The sequence below is a fragment of the Liolophura sinensis genome, chromosome 9 (assembly GCF_032854445.1).
Source record: "Liolophura sinensis isolate JHLJ2023 chromosome 9, CUHK_Ljap_v2, whole genome shotgun sequence".
NCBI classification, from domain to species: Eukaryota; Metazoa; Mollusca; class Polyplacophora; order Chitonida; family Chitonidae; genus Liolophura; species Liolophura sinensis.
The window spans coordinates 12526462-12543148 of NC_088303.1; the positions used below are offsets into that span (position 1 = coordinate 12526462).

The following is a 16687-nucleotide window of genomic DNA, read 5'->3' on the forward strand; positions in this document are numbered from 1 at the left end:
ACGTGGTTCGGCCGCCATATTGAATTTTGTGTAAAACCTTTAAAAATCTTCTTCTCAAGAACCACTGAACCGATTCTTTTCAAATTTGACATGCAGCTAGAAGGTCACGAGTTACAATAAGTTTGCAAAAATGGTTGACTTCCGGTCAAAACTCTGGAAGCTCGCCATTGGTCGAAGTTGTAACGTCACAAAAACTTCTGAAATGTCAAACGTTCTCAACGTATTCTGATGTATCTTGAGCTGCTGATTCCGAATCTGCTTGTATTTTCTTGCTATTCCCACCTTATTTGGAGGTCTGGTGAGTGAAAACCGTTACAGTTGTAAAGCTGAACATCACTGAGTGGAAAGCGCTACACACATACTCTATATGTGCTGAAAATCTTTGATCTGTGTCAACAACCACAGGACATGAAGGGGAAAACGTCATCGATCCGATCCGGGATCCCGGCCTAGGATCTGCTATTCACAGATCCATTCTAGTTTTTTTTGCTCTTGTATTATAGGCATTCGTACATGGATTGAAAGCTTTTTTTAACAGCAAGAGAAATTTTTTTTAAATATATTTATATTTATTTGATTGGTATTTTATGCCGTACTCAAGAATATTTCACTTATACGACGGCGGCCAGCATTATGGTGGGTGGAAACCGGGCAGAGCGCTGGGGAAACCCACGACCATCCGCAGGTTGCTCGCAGACCTTCCCACGTACAGCCGGAGAGGAAGCCAGCATGAGCTGGACTTGAACTCACAGCGACTGCATTGGTGAGAGACTGCTCGGTCATCACGCTCCACTAGCGCGCTAACCAACTGAGCCATGGAGGCTCCATAAATATTTATACACCCCCCCCCCCCCCCCACCCCCCACCCCCCCGCCCCATCCCTTCTGCATCTCCCACCAAAACTAATTTTAAGCTGATTTTGATGAAACTTGCCATACATCTTGCCTATCATCTGCACGTGTGTATGCTTAAGATAATTACTTTCATAATTGTTCCTATTTAGGATTTACATAATTATGCTTTTCCATGTATTCAGATTTTGTCTATGTAACTCTTCCTGACGTACATACATCTTCCCTGTTATCCAAGCTTGTAAATGTTTAATTACAGTCGGGTAATTATTTTCATTATTTCCATTAAGGTACCTTCTTCCGTGGCTCAGTTGGTTAGCGCACTAGCGCATTGTAATGACCCAGGAGTCTCTCACCAATGCGGTTGCTGTCAGGTCAAGTCCAGCTCATGTTGGCTTCCTCTCCGGCTGTACGTGGGAAGGTCTGCCAGCAACCTGCGGATGGTCGTTGGTTTCCCCCGGGCTGTTCCCGGTTTCCACCCACCATAATGCTGTCCGCCATTGTATAAGTGAAATTTTCTTGTGTACGGCGTAAAACACCAATCAAATAAATAAATAAAATTAAGGTACTTACACTGTAGTTCAGTAATTGATTTTCATGTACACGGATTTCATCTGAGCAACTCCCGCTGAACCAATTTCCCTGAAATTTTGTGTCATCTTTTATGTCATCTAAACATCTCACAGTTTTGTTTTCACAGTTACCCCCATTCAGGCACACAGCGTAATAATGCTCTTCATGCATGCAGCTAAATGGGCAAGCACATTTCATTATCGTGATGTACTAAAAGTTTTATATTTCACACTGATGATATCTGTGAACAATAGGACATGTGCATGATGATGTCACTCTACTTTATTTTGCTTTACATGTCAGTATTTGGATTAATCACCTGGTTATTTTACGAGGTGCTCAATCAGGCGGGCTACTTGTGTTCTAAGAAGATCTTGTTCCATTACTGATAGGACATTTTTGAAATATTGAAAATTATTAGCAGTTAGATACTGCAGTATAGTCTAGACATTAATCGGCAGATTTTCAGGTCCTGTAAAACAAATTTGTGCACGGAAGTAAGACGGTAAGAAGGCACTTCATGCATTTTTAGTTTCTATGGGGCTTCCAACTTCTGTTAAGGATTGTAATGGCACATACATGTATATGTAAATCTTGAACTTGGTTGATGGTCAGAGTTATTAAGTTTTCTGGCTAACTGTTTACTTTCTCTACCTTTTTGTCATGCAGAGATAACTTTCCAGCGCTGAGTGGAAAACCCTCCAGTACGTCCAATAGGACTACAGCTAAGTCTACTGCCAAACCTGCCAAGACCTCTCGGGATGAGGTATGAATGAAATACATGAAACAAGCACAGCCCAATAAGTGGTGTTAGACTTCAGTGGAAATGTTGTGAGAGCCACAGGCCTTAGGAAGGCATTGTAACATTGAATGCGTGTCACATTGCTCTGTATTTCTTAGTATGACATAAACATACAGACATGAGCTCAATGGATGAATTGATATCAGAAGATAATTATATCTACTTTTACTGTATGTGTCTGCTAAGTTCTAAATCGGGTGTTTTGGAATGTATTTGTATTTAAGACGTTAAAAGGTGCATCCTTCTTTGTAAAATGCAGTGTAATGTCACAGGCTTTCATGCAGTCTATTAGCTCTACTCGCAAAATTGTGGGGCTCTTGTGAAATTTCTGCGAAGCAAAGACTGTTTATACTGTCTAAAGGAAACACCTAATTTTTAAGTTTTGCCTGAGGATTGTATTGAAGATAGTGGAATTGTCAAAATTTTTTTGTCTTCGTGTTTATTTTGTGTCACATATTCACATACACCTGTAGGCATCTTTGAAAATTGATTTATCTTATTTGTTAAGTCTAAGTATTTCAGTGCCATTAGCACCTCTGGTAGTATATCTTTGACGTAAGTGTAAAATTCCCACATATAGATGGAAGGCTTTTATGTTGAGCCAGTGTAAATTGCCCAAATGATTAGAAGATTTAATGGTATTAACAATCAAAGTCATAACTTTACCAGTAAGTTCCTTAATTCTGCACAGCGGGAAAATACAATTAGGGAAATAATTAGAATATTGATTTAGTGCAACATGTTTTTCTTGGTGTTACAGGAAGCTGTCCAGCGGTTGTTTAGAACAGTCACACCTGAAGATGAGTTCACACAGTGGTGTGAAAAGGTCCTGAAGGGCATGGCTACTTCAGTTGATGGTCAGTTGGATTAACAAGGCACATTGACACATATTTCTACTTAAAAATTTGTATGTTTTTCATGCTTTCCTTGTATTTGAGGTAAAAGTGATAGATGTAAGTTCCTCTGGTCAAAGAATTTTAAAGCATGTACATGAATGTTTCTAACTGTTTGCTGCTGGGGTGGGGTACAAATGAAATACAGAAATACATATATAAAGCATTGGTTACTGCGACACACATCGACGCTGCAGCATAGTTATTTATCCCACTCTGTGTTGCACATACAGGGATATACACAGTAAATCATATCTGAAGTTATGTTGACTAGCTTGCTTTGGGGGTGAAAATACCTTAAAAGTAATCTTTGTGATTTATGAAAACTTGAGTCTCCAGCATGTTGTAGGATATAAATTTTCTCCTTTTAAACTATGCAAATACAAGTGACCATTACAGATTCCAATTTTGGAAATAAGTACTTTAATATACCCAAATGCGTGATCATTTTTGTTAAGTAGGTTGACCAACTCCAGTTATTCCCACAAAAATATTTTTATCCATATGTTTAGAACAATGCGTTAAAAATTGTGGTTACAGAATGAATTTGGGAATGAGTGTAACAATTTATATCAGTTTCATTGAGTGAATCTCTTTTTCATTTTCTGTAGTGTATTTCTAGTGAGTATTTTTGTGTGTTTCAGTGCCAACATTTGTAGCTTTTCTACAAGAAGTGGAGTCTCCATATGAGGTTAGTTCAACAAATGGCATCTTTTAATTAACCCCCGCCCCCCCACCAACCCGAAAAAATTCTCAAGTTTTCAGGAAAGTTTCTATTTTAAGTAATATAAGATGTGTGTTAGCACAATAAGGCTGACATGTTATATCCAAAATGAAACTGTTAACATGTATAAATTGTATCAAAGCATATATGTATATATATATATAATGTGATGGCCCAAAACTGTAATGATGTTTAAACGTCACAAACAAATGTGGCAAAATAAGGTATATAATTTTGAAGAACATCATTAATGGTGTTTGGTTGAATTTGATGTAGGTCCATGATTATGTGAGGTCTTATCTGGGAGAAACCAAGGCATCAACAGACTTTGCTAAACAGTTCCTTGAAAAAAGGAGCCACTACAAGAATAAGGCCAAGCAACAACTGAAGGAAGAAGAGGTAAGCAATGGTGTTGATTGATATATGTCTTGATGTACATGTATTATGTATAATCTGTCTGTGGGGGCTTATCCTCACCAATATTAAAAAAATATTTGTTTTTGACTCTGTAAGTAGTGTTACATGAAAACAAAAATGTGAAGCCCACAAAACCACAACGGTCTTGTTCTGGCTATCTCAGCCTGTTTTACTCCTTGATGGCGCATAATTTAAGTGAAATAGCTGCGCTCTTAGTTCAACCTTTTTACGCATGTCATGCAATTTATCTGCCTTAATTCTTGGTTTTGCGGGTAATTTATGTTACGGTGTGTTTGGCAATATCAGGGCTTCAAAGAAAATTTAATTTTTTCAGTCTGAAGAGCAGTGCCCCAAAATGCTTAAGTGAATATGGCAAAGGGTTGAAGAAAAAGGGTAGTGTAAGCAGCTGTTTAGGACTTTGGTGCTTGGAAGCATGTGATTGTAATGAAATACCTTTGATGTTAACTGCACATGTACTTTTACTGTAGGATAGTATTTGAGCTGGTGCTTGATGTTACTTTGTTGTGTTCTTGGACTATACTTGAGCTGGTGATCATGTTACCTTGTGCTGTAGGGCTAACTGGACTGGTACTTAATTATAATCTGTGATGTTAATGGATAGTGTTTAAATTGTTTTGTTTCTATTCTTGTGTTGTAGGACAGTATTTGGGGCCCCGCTCCAGCTATCAACCCCAAGGAGTCCCGTCCACTTAGCTCCTATGGGGATTCTGACAGTAGTAGGAACAAGAACAGGAAAGGCAAGAAGAAGATGCAGAGGCTGGATGCCAGTAACCTAGGCTTCACCGTGCACGCTGCACCAGACAGGATTAATGTGGGACAAATCGAGAGTGCCGAGTGAAAAGCAGTTCAATTAGATCATGGTGACAGTGTTTTGGGATTTCCGTTATGACAAACATGGGAAAGCCATGTGTGGAATGTCTGAGCTCTCCTGACATACATATTAAAAGAGACATTACACAAGGTGGAATTGATAGATAGGTCTATCTATAGTGCTGAATCCTGTCTGGTCTTGTAAGGGCTGTATTTGGTGCTGTGTGAGCTGCTGGCACCACCTTGTGCTGTGGTTACTAGGGGAGGACTGGTTCAATGAGTGGTTAGAGTTGCTGGCCAAGGCAGACCAGTATTACGTGTAGGGCGGCTCCACTCGGTGGATGATAACCAGCAGACAATAAACCATGATTTCTGTCTAGAAGGACACATGACTGACAAACTCCTGAGCTGTACCCCCCCCGAATACTTGCCCCCTCTGCTACCCAGGCAGAAAGATGTCAACTACCCAAAGACAGGGGCAGTTTGCTGTGATATCTTTCTTAAGTTTAGGTTTTCTCCCTTTATGTTTTATTTGGTCTTGAACAGCTTGTATACGAGGTGTCATGTGATGATTGTGTTAATAAGTCTGAATCTGCTACTAGAGCTCACTGTCCACTGACTGTGTCTGTTTAAGCTGTGAGATTAAAATATCTAAAAGGTCTGCTAGTTCCCATAACGTTCCTCAGTCACGTGAAGTATGACATTCGAAGAGTAGCATTTCTAGGGTTTTGGTCACCTTTTCCTGATAAATATTTGGATTTTTCCTAAAATGCAGCACAGAAACACCTGTCAGCTTTCAGTATATTTATATTATCTTCTGTTATTAGCACAATAGCTATATTAAGTGATTAAAAAAAAAAACTTGTAATGGCATTTGTACCCAAATGAAAAAAATAATATGGACTATTTTAAAGGCTAATAAGGGAGCAACATTAAATGTTTCATCCTTAATCCTACGCAGGAAATTTTTGTTTCATTTGCCAGTCATTAATATAGTCTGGATATTTTTCTCATTTCTGTATGTCCACTAAACAATCACTGTGAGTTGTATTATTCCCTCAGTTGGTGCACAGTTTAGCCAGCACTCACAGTGAGTGGTATTGTAAATTTAGCAGATTGTATGCATGCTCATCACCTTAACGAACAGTTTGAATAATACTATGCATATTATCATCTTATTCATTCGGCTAATGAAAGTAAACTTGTATGGAGTGAAATTTATCACCGCTCCAAATTAGAGGTCTGCTATAATACAAAGTGCGCAGCCAAACATGCAACACATTTAGTGACAACCAACCAAGAGGATTTGATGTTTAATAATGCATTGGGATAATATCCATTTTTGGTCGTGTATAACAATGTGACTTAGTTAAAATTTGGTCAGTTTTGAAGTCAGCACAGTTTCATGTTGCATTTTACATCTCTCGTAATTTATCATTGTCATAAAATGCTGGAAGTTAAGCACATAAATATTGGTTATGTACTCTTCCACCAAAATTAAAGGGTGCTACTCTCAGATTGTATACTATGTCTTGAAATACTGTATGATACGGTATTTCAAGATGGTTTGATGGAAATGAAGAATTGTTGAACATGATTGGGAAACAGGTAGAAAGGCTCAAAGAAGGTGAATATTAGCACTTTTGCTCCCTTACCCCACATTCTGCCCATCTTCTGGGCTAAGTAGACAAACTCTTTGGCAATTATGGTGCATCGCCCCTGTAGGGGAGATAACTTGTGTGTGTCTGTAAAGCTGTATATTTTCTTGTTACAGCATGTATGAAGTGTTGTGTAGATGGGTGTTTCTTTGTACATATGGCGTGTTTGAGCGAAAGAGTGAGTAACAGATTCACTTGAGTTCGATGAATGACATGAAGATGATATTTTTATTTTTTGTGTGAAAGTTTTGTTGATGTTATTAAGAATTCGGTCACAACAGTACTGAAAATGGCCGTATCTGATTAGTAATGTCTTTTATCGAGGACAAGTTTGTTTTATTTCTCTGTCAATCCCCCCTCCCCAAACTTAACTTTACTTTCAGTTTTAAAGTTGTCCGTTATTGCCCTCCAGCCAGATCATGTGACCTGGGCTGGGACACCTGGGAACGGTCTGTATACAGCCTCCCAGGCCTATCATTATGAATTGGCCCTCGCAGGGATAGCCATTTTGTTAAATATATCTCTGCAATGAAAAAAATAAAACATTAAAGATCTCATTGATTTCCTCTGTTTACTTATGTTTTATTTTTAGACAGTTTAACTTGACAGTATACTCTAGACCAATTTACATGATATTCCCTTGGACAATAAGGGTGCTTTTGCTGATTGGGCTGCAACATTACACCAGCAAATTTGTCAGTTACCTGGCCTGCAGTGGTGGTTCCGTAACATGGCTTATAGACCATCATTGAAGTTCCCAGATGTTGACTAGTTCATAGAACCTGAAAAAAAATTACAAACACTTGACAAGGAATGGAAATCGCCTTTAAGTGCAAACTTAAGATCAGCTGATTAAATCAGTTGATCAGGTGGTTTTTACAACTGGTCCAGCAAAATAACTCCACCATTTGGTTCCGGTTAAACACTATATTAAAATACAAAAAAAAAAATGTAATACAGATTTACAGACACACCTGTCGCATGGCAGAACTATTGCAGCGCTCCTGATATTCCATAATGTACCAACACCTTGCATGCTTCAGTGTTGTTTTCAGTCTGTCACATGCATGTCAGTGACATGAACTCAAAGGACAAGAGATTGCTAGGCTTGTGTCGGAAAAGCTATCATTATCGCCTTATATGCTACAGAAGCATGTAACAGACGAGAGCGATCAACATGACCAGAAAGGTGCTAATACAGCCAGTGTAATGAAGCAGAGATGTGGACGCTGGACCGTAATCCGGCCTGTATCCACCTCGCCAGACCGGTTCCCAGTCCGGTCCGTTCGGCAAATCGTCGCTATAGTCGTACTTCAGCACGCCACTGAGACGCTTAGCCTCCTCAGTAGTGGCTACGTCAGGCAGTTCAGACACAGCCGCTGTCTTCATGCAGTAGGATGGGATGGACTCCGGCATCAGACCTATCGCTTGGCATGGCGAGTGAGTTGTCATTCGTACCTGGTGGTAAGCCAGTGATTTCTGCTGTAGGTCCCTGTCGCTTGCCCAAATGGCGGGACCCATGCATACAAACACGACATGGCGCCAACGGCCAGGGTTCCGGCGACCCTTTACGGGTTTAGCGTTGGCGTGTATTAACCGCGAGTCCCAGAGAACCATTCCGCCTTTAGGAACCGCCACCGTTTTCCGAAGACAACCTTTTTCCTCAAACCATTCCGGCTCTCCGTCTCTGAGGCGGTAAAATTTGGCCAAACTGCTTCTGAGAAAGGCCTTTGGGTGTGACTGCATGAACTCTTGGTGGTATTTGTGAGATTCCTCCAAAACTTCTAGTGTCCAGTCGTCCTCGTCGGCACTTTCAAGATAGACCGCGCCTTGAACACAATGTCGACCAATCTGACTGGCCGATTGGTCCGAGTGTAGCCAGTGCTGATTGGCTCGCCGGAACTCCTTTGATCCTTCCTCGGGAGGACGTCCAATAGCAATGGCGTCAAAACTCGTTAACAGTTTCTCTGTTCCCCAAAGTTGAGCAAATACTGGTGTTGTAGCAAGCCTAACTCTCCAGGACGGCTCCGCATGACCCACTTTGTATCTCTGGATCAAGGAATTGTAAGAAAACGGCCAGCTATTGTGTTTTGTGAATGAAGACAACCATTCCTGGTATTGCTGTACGAAGGTGTCACAGACGTTTCCTGAAAGAACGTCTTCGATGACAACATATCCTTTCTTGCCAAGCTCAGCTCGCTTCTGGACCGTGAACATTTTCCTGTAACAGAGATTAACAATTACGTCTATGCGTGGGTGGTAATGTCATAGAATCTTTAACTGTTGCATTGTTGCCATCGCACACAACGCTTCTGCAGCGTATATCTATAATCACAAAAATTGAAAACTTGGAGAAGAAAAACCTCCCAATCTTTGTTAACCAGAGAGGGCACCAAATGAGGACAAGCTTTTTGGAGGTTACTACAACGAAGTACACCTGAAATGTCAAGAGAATTCCACGGCGGTTTTCAGTTTTAGTTAAGATCGTGAAACGTCTCTGTGTCATCAATGCTAGTGAAGATTACTGGCCATCTGCATGCGCGGTTCCCAAGGCAACGTCCAAAATGAACTTCCCACGAATAAAAAAGCAGTTTCCTGAGGCAACTTTTGAAATGACAACCATGGAAAGCAACACATCATGTTACCGATATGTATATTTGTCAACAAAAAGTTTAAAGAGAATATCTTTTTAACTCTTCGACAGCAAAACACAAACCTGTATACACGTATTTGGATCTATGGCGTACAGTCAATATTACGGTATGATCTCGTACACACTCTGATAGTTTAAGGGCAAAACAAGGCTTGTGTTTGGATGTATCGCAACGTGAATATCTTCACAACATGAATTACCGGAATGGGTACTTATATCGGGGTCGTGGTATTTCATTTAACCATCGTTCACCAACAGTTAAAACTGTAAGTACGCATGATTGATAGACGGAAACGTTAGGCCTACCATTCCTTAAACAAAATTGGACCGGCTGGTTATGCAGCTCGTGGCGAAACCTTATCTGAGCTTTATATAGGGTTAGGTATAGGAAGGTTCACCCCACAGGACTCCGCCCCTCAAGAATACATGAATACTAGGCCTACAGTTAAAGTTAAAGATATAACTTTAACTCACCTGTATTGTGTATAGTGAGTCTGTTTAATACCGTATAGCTCAGTTCTATGAATTCAGCTCACAGCGTCGAACCCTTGCTTATGTCATTTTTTACGACATCCAGACTTGAACAGAGCTTCATTTAAAATAGGGTACTATATACACTGGTATTTATACTGCACGCGGCAAAATCACGATGTTTGTCATGTGACACACACGTCAATATCGACACATCAGTGTTACCTGCATGTAACCGAATGCGTGGAGAACGGGAGATAACTCATGCTTGGTATATATATCTCATGTGATATACATGTATACGCCTGATAACTGTGTGCTTGTCAGATTGAGATTTAGAAACCGGACAATGAAGCGGCACTAAGTGGGAGTTGAGATTTAGAAAGACAGGCTTGGAAGGATAATAACTGAAAGCCAGATTTGGAAAGAAACTTGGAAGGAACATGAAGTAAAAAGTCACATTAAGTAAGTGAGACTGGACTGACTTGAAGTGAAAAGTGAGATTTAGAAAAAGAGGCTTGAAAGGGGCACTATAAGTGAACAGCGAGATTTAGATTCATCTAAGGAACAATAATTGAATATTGAGATTTAGAAAGAAACACTTAGAAGGGACAAAACGGAAATTTAGACAGAGACTTCAAATGTATACAAGGTGAAAAGCGAGATATAGAAAGCTAGTCTTTAAAACAGAAACTGGTGAAGTGGAACTAAGTATATGTTAAAACGACAAGTATACATATAGTAGATAACATTTTATATCTACTTATAGATACAAAACGTTCTACAATTGAAAGGATATTCGGGTGGTTGCTAAAGCTCAGCGCACACAGACAACATTTGTTTTCGAAACGAGATTTCTAGATCGGGAAAATTAAAAATCCTTGAAAACCACAAAGAAATTCCTGAGTCTGGAACACTTGATCCAACGATTCAGCTTGAGCTCATATGTTTAGACATTGCACAGATCAAAAACTGCATGCGCGATCTCTGCTCGGAGTTAGCACATGCGTGCCATTCTCATCTGGAGGCTTTGAGAGAAAATTATATTACTGTGAGCTGTTTCGGCGGTTTTAACTATGTAGGTCTTCATTGTTCAGTCCTATAAGGTGTGTGATTCCAACCGCTGGAACATGCAGGTGCGGGTTCGTCCCCGGCATTGGACAGATAATTCCTAGATTCCCCAGATGGATTCATGGTTCGTTGACGTTTGTTTGACATGCAGTCTTACGTTTGATGATGGCCACTTTAAACTGTCTCACTCCAATCGATCTTGCAGCGGCCTGCGGATGGTTGTGGGTTTCCTCCGTGCTTTGTCCCATTTCGTCCCACCATACTGCTGCATCGCCGCCGTCGTATAAATAAAATATTCTTGAGTACGGCGTAAGGTACCAATCAAATAATATATAAATCCAGGTTTATCAGTATATAACTTCCCAATGGATTATACTCCGAGCACACCAGCTTTCCTTCACCTTTATAACAGACCGTCATTGTATGCAATAGCAAGCATCAAAATCTTAACTCATGCGGTTTTTCTTTAAAATTTCAGACTTTTCTGATAAAATTAACCTCAGATTTTTCTAAGAGTGCCAAAACTACATAATGTGCTATATTTCAGACCTTTGTGAGAAATTTCAGACTTTTTGTTTCAGTTTTGTCACAAAGTGGAGTGTGGCGTAAAACAACATTCATGCAAAATATTGGCATTTGAGTTGTGCCAAATACAAAACATATCAGATATTTGAAGAATTTCCATAATGAATGATGATCATCTATTGTAATTTTGGTGAATATATAATTCAGAAACATTTTTCTCGCTGGCACTTTGAAGATTTTATACACTTTTAGGTATATACTATAATGTAGGCCTACATGCCGCATACATCACTCGATCGTTATACTCGTCACCGTGATGAATTATTCTGCATGTTCGTGTCTCGTTAGATTTCCGTAACGATGTCTTCCTAATATACTTTACCCCATGCAATACTAATATGTAGATCTTCCCACATAAGATCGGAGAGGAAGCTACCATGAGCTGGACTTGAACCCGTGTACACCGACCGCACTGGTGCCTGAGGGGCCTCCAGTTTAGTTGTTCTGCGCTAGTACGCTAGTAACCGGTCACTCAGCCACGAATGATAAGCAAGTTATACCACCGTATATTGCAATCTCATAGTAACAAAATACCGGCCAGGTATGTATTAGTTTAAAATAGACAAAGACGTCCCCTTTTTATTTATTAAACTGCTTAGGCCTATAAATCGTACTAATTTACTAACACGACAGCTGTCAGAGATCAGCCATGTTATGGGTGAAGGAAACTGGACAGATCCCAGAGAACATCACCGACCGCCTCTGACTTAACACCGTAGCCACGGATTAGCCACCACTAGATTCGACCCTATCAGTATGCCTACACAGTAAAAGCATCCATGTTTTCAAAACCTGATTTGAACTGCCGACTAGATGTCAAAGGTGTGTGCATGCGCTTGCCGTTCTCATCGAAAAAACTAATGCCAACGGCAGAAAATTCAGAATTAAAGTTAACTCAACACAGGAAAAAACGCCTTCTTTAACAATTATAATTGTCTGTTAGTTACTTGTTGTTTTTTTTTGCATTTTCTTTTGGGATAGACCTATTAAAAAAACAACTCCCCTTGCCTGCATCGGGTCGGCAAGGGGAGATAAACCGCATAAGTAGCGCCACCTGCATTTGGCGGGAATGAGCGAGTGGTGGAGAAAATCGGACCGTGGAGTAAGTTAAATTTAGAGACGTACAAATATAACTGATGATAATTTTCATTGAACTATTTCAAGCTTGAAATAAGATTATTTCTGTGACCTTTCGTGTTGTGTGTGATGACACCTTGTTCTGTGCTCAAAGTATTGCATGATCAACAGCAGGCGGAATGGACTGACGGTTTCGTAACCCGATGGGCACTGTGATACTATAATACATGTAGTAGAACTAGGTAGTTAGGTTAGCTCAGACGTTACACTTTAAGATTGCACGAGACGAGAAAAAGAACGTTGGGATTCATTTATGTATTTATTTATTATTACTAGGCTATTGCCACTTCATTATGACCCTTTTATTTATTTCTTCATCTTAGTGAAATGTTTGGATGTTCCAAACCCAAAACGGTAAGAGAAAGGTTAGCCCCAAAAGACTTCCAGCTGCTTTCCTTATTCTAGTTAACGTCGTTAGAGTCTAGGCCAGTATAATAAAAGGAGTTGGAGTTTTTTCGGGGCGAGAGAAAGGTAAATCATTTGGTAGCAAATCATGCTGGCCGCCGTCGTATAAGTGAAATATTCTTGAGTACGGCGTAAAACACCAATCAAATAAATAAATAAATCATAGGGGCTGTATTGGATATCTGACTAGCAGTTGACTACTCTAATAGGTAACCGAAGTCAAATGAACTTCAAGGGAGGAATAAGATGGAACTGTGGTGGGGAAATGAATAACGAAATGCAAGATATTCTGAGAAGTATACTTGGTAGTGGTAATTATAGCAATTTCTGCAATCTGCACAAATTGTGGAAATGAAGCGTTTTTGCATAAGTATGTGTTATTGATACAGTAGCCTGTAGGTTTGTAGCCTGTAGTAAAACAGCAAATGCCTTGCTCTCAGATGTGTCGAATAGTAGAAGTAATCTTACACAAATGACATGAATCAGTGTGATCAGTATTTCTTTCTACAATTTTATCTTGGTACACTTTAGCTTGGAGCGTCAAGATGAAAAGACGATCCACCCGAAGTTTTTCCCCAGCTCAGGCCTTGGAGACGGCTGAGGAGCCAGTGGAAACTGCCCACAGCCAGAGAGATTGCAAACTTAAGACAAATAATCCCAAACCTGCAAGCAAGAGAGGTCGGCCAAGGAAAGCACCTTTTGAGGTCAAGACTGAAGATGTTCAAAACACAGGTACAAGGTGTAACAGTTTCTCTGTTTTATGTTGGATCATGTGATGGTTATAAATAAACACAAATTCACAATGACTACAAAGTTCTGCCAGACATGTCATTTTACAGACAAGCCCCTTGTTAAGTGAAAAGCTTGTTAAGAGATAGGATGTCAAAAAATCTGACTGTCATGCAACTGTTTTATAGAGTGGCATGTTACAGCTTAAAATGCAGCATTTCAAACATAAGTAAAGAGAAAGGTGTTTGGGCCTTGTTGAATTCCAGCATTAATAAGTTCAAAACCTGCTGCTGCTGATTTTTGTTTCCTGTTATTTTATACATAACCCATTTATGTCCTGCTTGCTTCATTGAATTTAAATTCTTACTATGATAACATTAAACTATGTTGCTTTGTGCAGGGTTGGATTCAGAAATTATTGTCCTTTTTTATTTTTTGGAGAATTTGTTGCCGGGCAAAGTGAGCAAAAATAGCTGGGGGTTTGGGTGCCTGCGCAGCCCCCAGCTGCTGGATTTTCTTGATGCTCTGAAATGCATTTTAGGCCTTTTTAAGCTGTTTCTTTTCACGTATTATGAAAGGAATATATTACTGACATCCACGCCATATAGTAAGGATGTTGCTCTAGTCTGATTAATTGATTGGAGTTTTACATTGCAATAATTACTTGAAACCATGGGAATACCTTTATACTATTTAATTATGCAAGTCAAAATAATCCATAGACTACAAATAGGTTAATGGGTTTCTTGCCCTTTTAAAGGCTTTGGTGGTGAATTGCTCGAGCCTTTACAGTTTATTGTTTGCAAATAAATCAGAGACCATAAAAAAATTAATAGCCATTGATTTGTGTTGTGTTTTATCATTCCTAGGTCCCATAGGCCTTCAATAAAAAGACAAAATAAATTAAACACAATCTTTGGAGTTGATATACTGAGTCTTCTGAATTAAATTGTTTTTATACTACGTAAATGTTGTTAGCAGTAATTGTTATCTAAAAATCGCAAGCACAAATCAACTTGCCATCACAATGGGAGTAACTCTTCACCAACTTACACGATTTTGTTACGGTAAAGTTCATGCACTGTAACGCATTAAAGGCTGCTAAAAAAGAGATTACAAACGCCAGTTGACTTTATGACAAATACCACATGGTATTTTTGGTAGAAAAGCTAATTTTTGGCAAGGATTTGGTTGTAATAGCTGGTTCCACATAACGTGAAACATTTGCACTCAACAGAAGCATGTACGCACAAGACGTGTTACCATGCAATACACCGGGTACTGCGCATGTGTAAACAAACACGACATCTGTTCCTAATTTCATGTAAACACGGCTGCTATATGAAACACACAAAGACGTGGAAGTTTTATGTTTTTGCTTCTCTCTTCATCCTGCTGTTAGCGACTATGGTAGCCAAAGATTCAGAGCACTATTAAAGTACAGACTTAATAAAAAAGATTTGATTTTTTGACAAATTCAGTTGAATTTTTTTCTATTTTTAGATTGTTTAGAAGAGTACGTTTGACAAAGACAACAAGAGCAGGTATACCAGACTTTTCTCCTTTGTTTCAGATGCAGCAAAGGTCCTCTGTTCAGAATCATCTATCAAACATCTACAGGTATGACGTTTATGAGGTTTGTAAAATGGTGCAATAAATGTTGATCCAAAGAAAACGCATTGCTTTGAGCACACGGGAACAAGCCATGTATGGTGGATCTCAGTTTGACTGTTCAGGTGTGATATTTTTTTTGTGTAGAGAAAACTTATTTGAAAATTCATGGTTTGGGTGTTGTGAAGTATTGTGTGATCTATTTTGTTATGTTACTCAAGTATTACATTAGTAGTTTAGCTAATATGTGACTGCCCTGAAGTTATTAGTGGAGCGAACATTGTACTGGAATTTAAACATAATTTCTTTATGCAGAAGGAAGATTCTGAGATTGTCAAGACAGAAGAGGAAGGTATTAAACTTCGCTTTATTTTGCACCTCTGTGTCTGGTGGTTTAAGTCTTCTCCAATATTTCCTTACTTATGAAAAAGATCTCTGGATTGTTTAGGTGTATACAGTAGTTGCTTTTAGTACACAAAGATTTGGTTGGTATCTTCTTGCATGTTCATGTATGTTATCAGTTGTACTGGATGCATTAGGTCTTTTTTACCCTTAAACCTGACCACAGTGATAAAAAAGTAAAATATTCTTCATTGTAAGAAAAAGAATGGATCATCTAAATAATATTTACTTTTAAACTTGAGCTCAGCGAATAAATCATATTTGTTGATTTCATTTGTATAATTCTATGTGTCATTTTATAGAACTCAAGGAATTTTGTTCTAAAATTTCCAGAAAATGTGGAAGACATGAAGAAAGAAAATGTCGCTGAGAAGGTAAAGTTTTAAGTTCCATCTAAGCATCTAAGTTGCTTGTCTTTATTTTTATTGCAAATTATGGGAACAAAGTGGGTTCATCGTTATGTTTATGTCACGTATGGTAAAGTCACTGTTTCCTCCTCCCATGAAACTTCTTACGTCCTGTGAATGTATTGTTATTGAGTACCCAAGATCATATTAATAAGATACATAAGGCATAAACTGTATATACTTGTATGGCTCAATCGAACGAAAAATGTTTGCTTGTGCCAAACCTAAAAACAACAGTAAAAACCTTTTAACTTTGTTTCAAGTGCCTGACTGCAGATGGCCCCATTTCAGTACATCAAAACCTTCTACTTTGTGAAATGTTGTGGTTATTTTGTCTTCAGGACGGAAATATAATTTCATCTGTGGTGTTGTCTGATCAACAGACAGAGAACGACAAAAAACTACCCAATGCCATCATTGAAAACAACCAACCAATGAACAGTGAAGATCAGGAAGTTAAAGGGTGA

General features: G+C 39.1%; 3 protein-coding genes across 3 annotated transcripts in view; 2 read left to right on the plus strand and 1 right to left on the minus strand.

The window, feature by feature from the left end:
* LOC135474861 (GRB10-interacting GYF protein 2-like) overlaps window positions 1-7310 on the plus strand; it is a 31720-nt gene extending 24410 nt beyond the window's left edge. Inside the window, 5 exon segments of the mRNA XM_064754495.1 lie at window positions 2094-2190; window positions 2987-3083; window positions 3764-3810; window positions 4120-4242; window positions 4919-7310. Of these exon segments, the coding sequence (XP_064610565.1) occupies window positions 2094-2190; window positions 2987-3083; window positions 3764-3810; window positions 4120-4242; window positions 4919-5119 (565 nt within the window). The 3' untranslated portion in view covers window positions 5120-7310.
* A 56-nt stretch (window positions 7311-7366) lies between these two features.
* Window positions 7367-8966, minus strand: LOC135475610 (uncharacterized). The gene is made up of 2 exons (XM_064755538.1): window positions 8208-8966; window positions 7367-7531 (listed from the first exon to the last, which is right to left on the minus strand). Exons 1-2 carry the CDS (start codon window positions 8964-8966, stop codon window positions 7523-7525), a joined length of 768 nt encoding a protein of 255 aa, XP_064611608.1. The 3' UTR covers window positions 7367-7522.
* A 3635-nt stretch (window positions 8967-12601) lies between these two features.
* Window positions 12602-16687, plus strand: LOC135475277 (uncharacterized). Its single transcript, XM_064755113.1, has 6 exons — window positions 12602-12631; window positions 13603-13803; window positions 15374-15420; window positions 15727-15763; window positions 16147-16187; window positions 16562-16687. The coding sequence occupies exons 2-6, from the start codon at window positions 13617-13619 to the stop codon at window positions 16685-16687; spliced, it is 438 nt and encodes a 145-aa protein (XP_064611183.1). The 5' UTR covers window positions 12602-12631; window positions 13603-13616.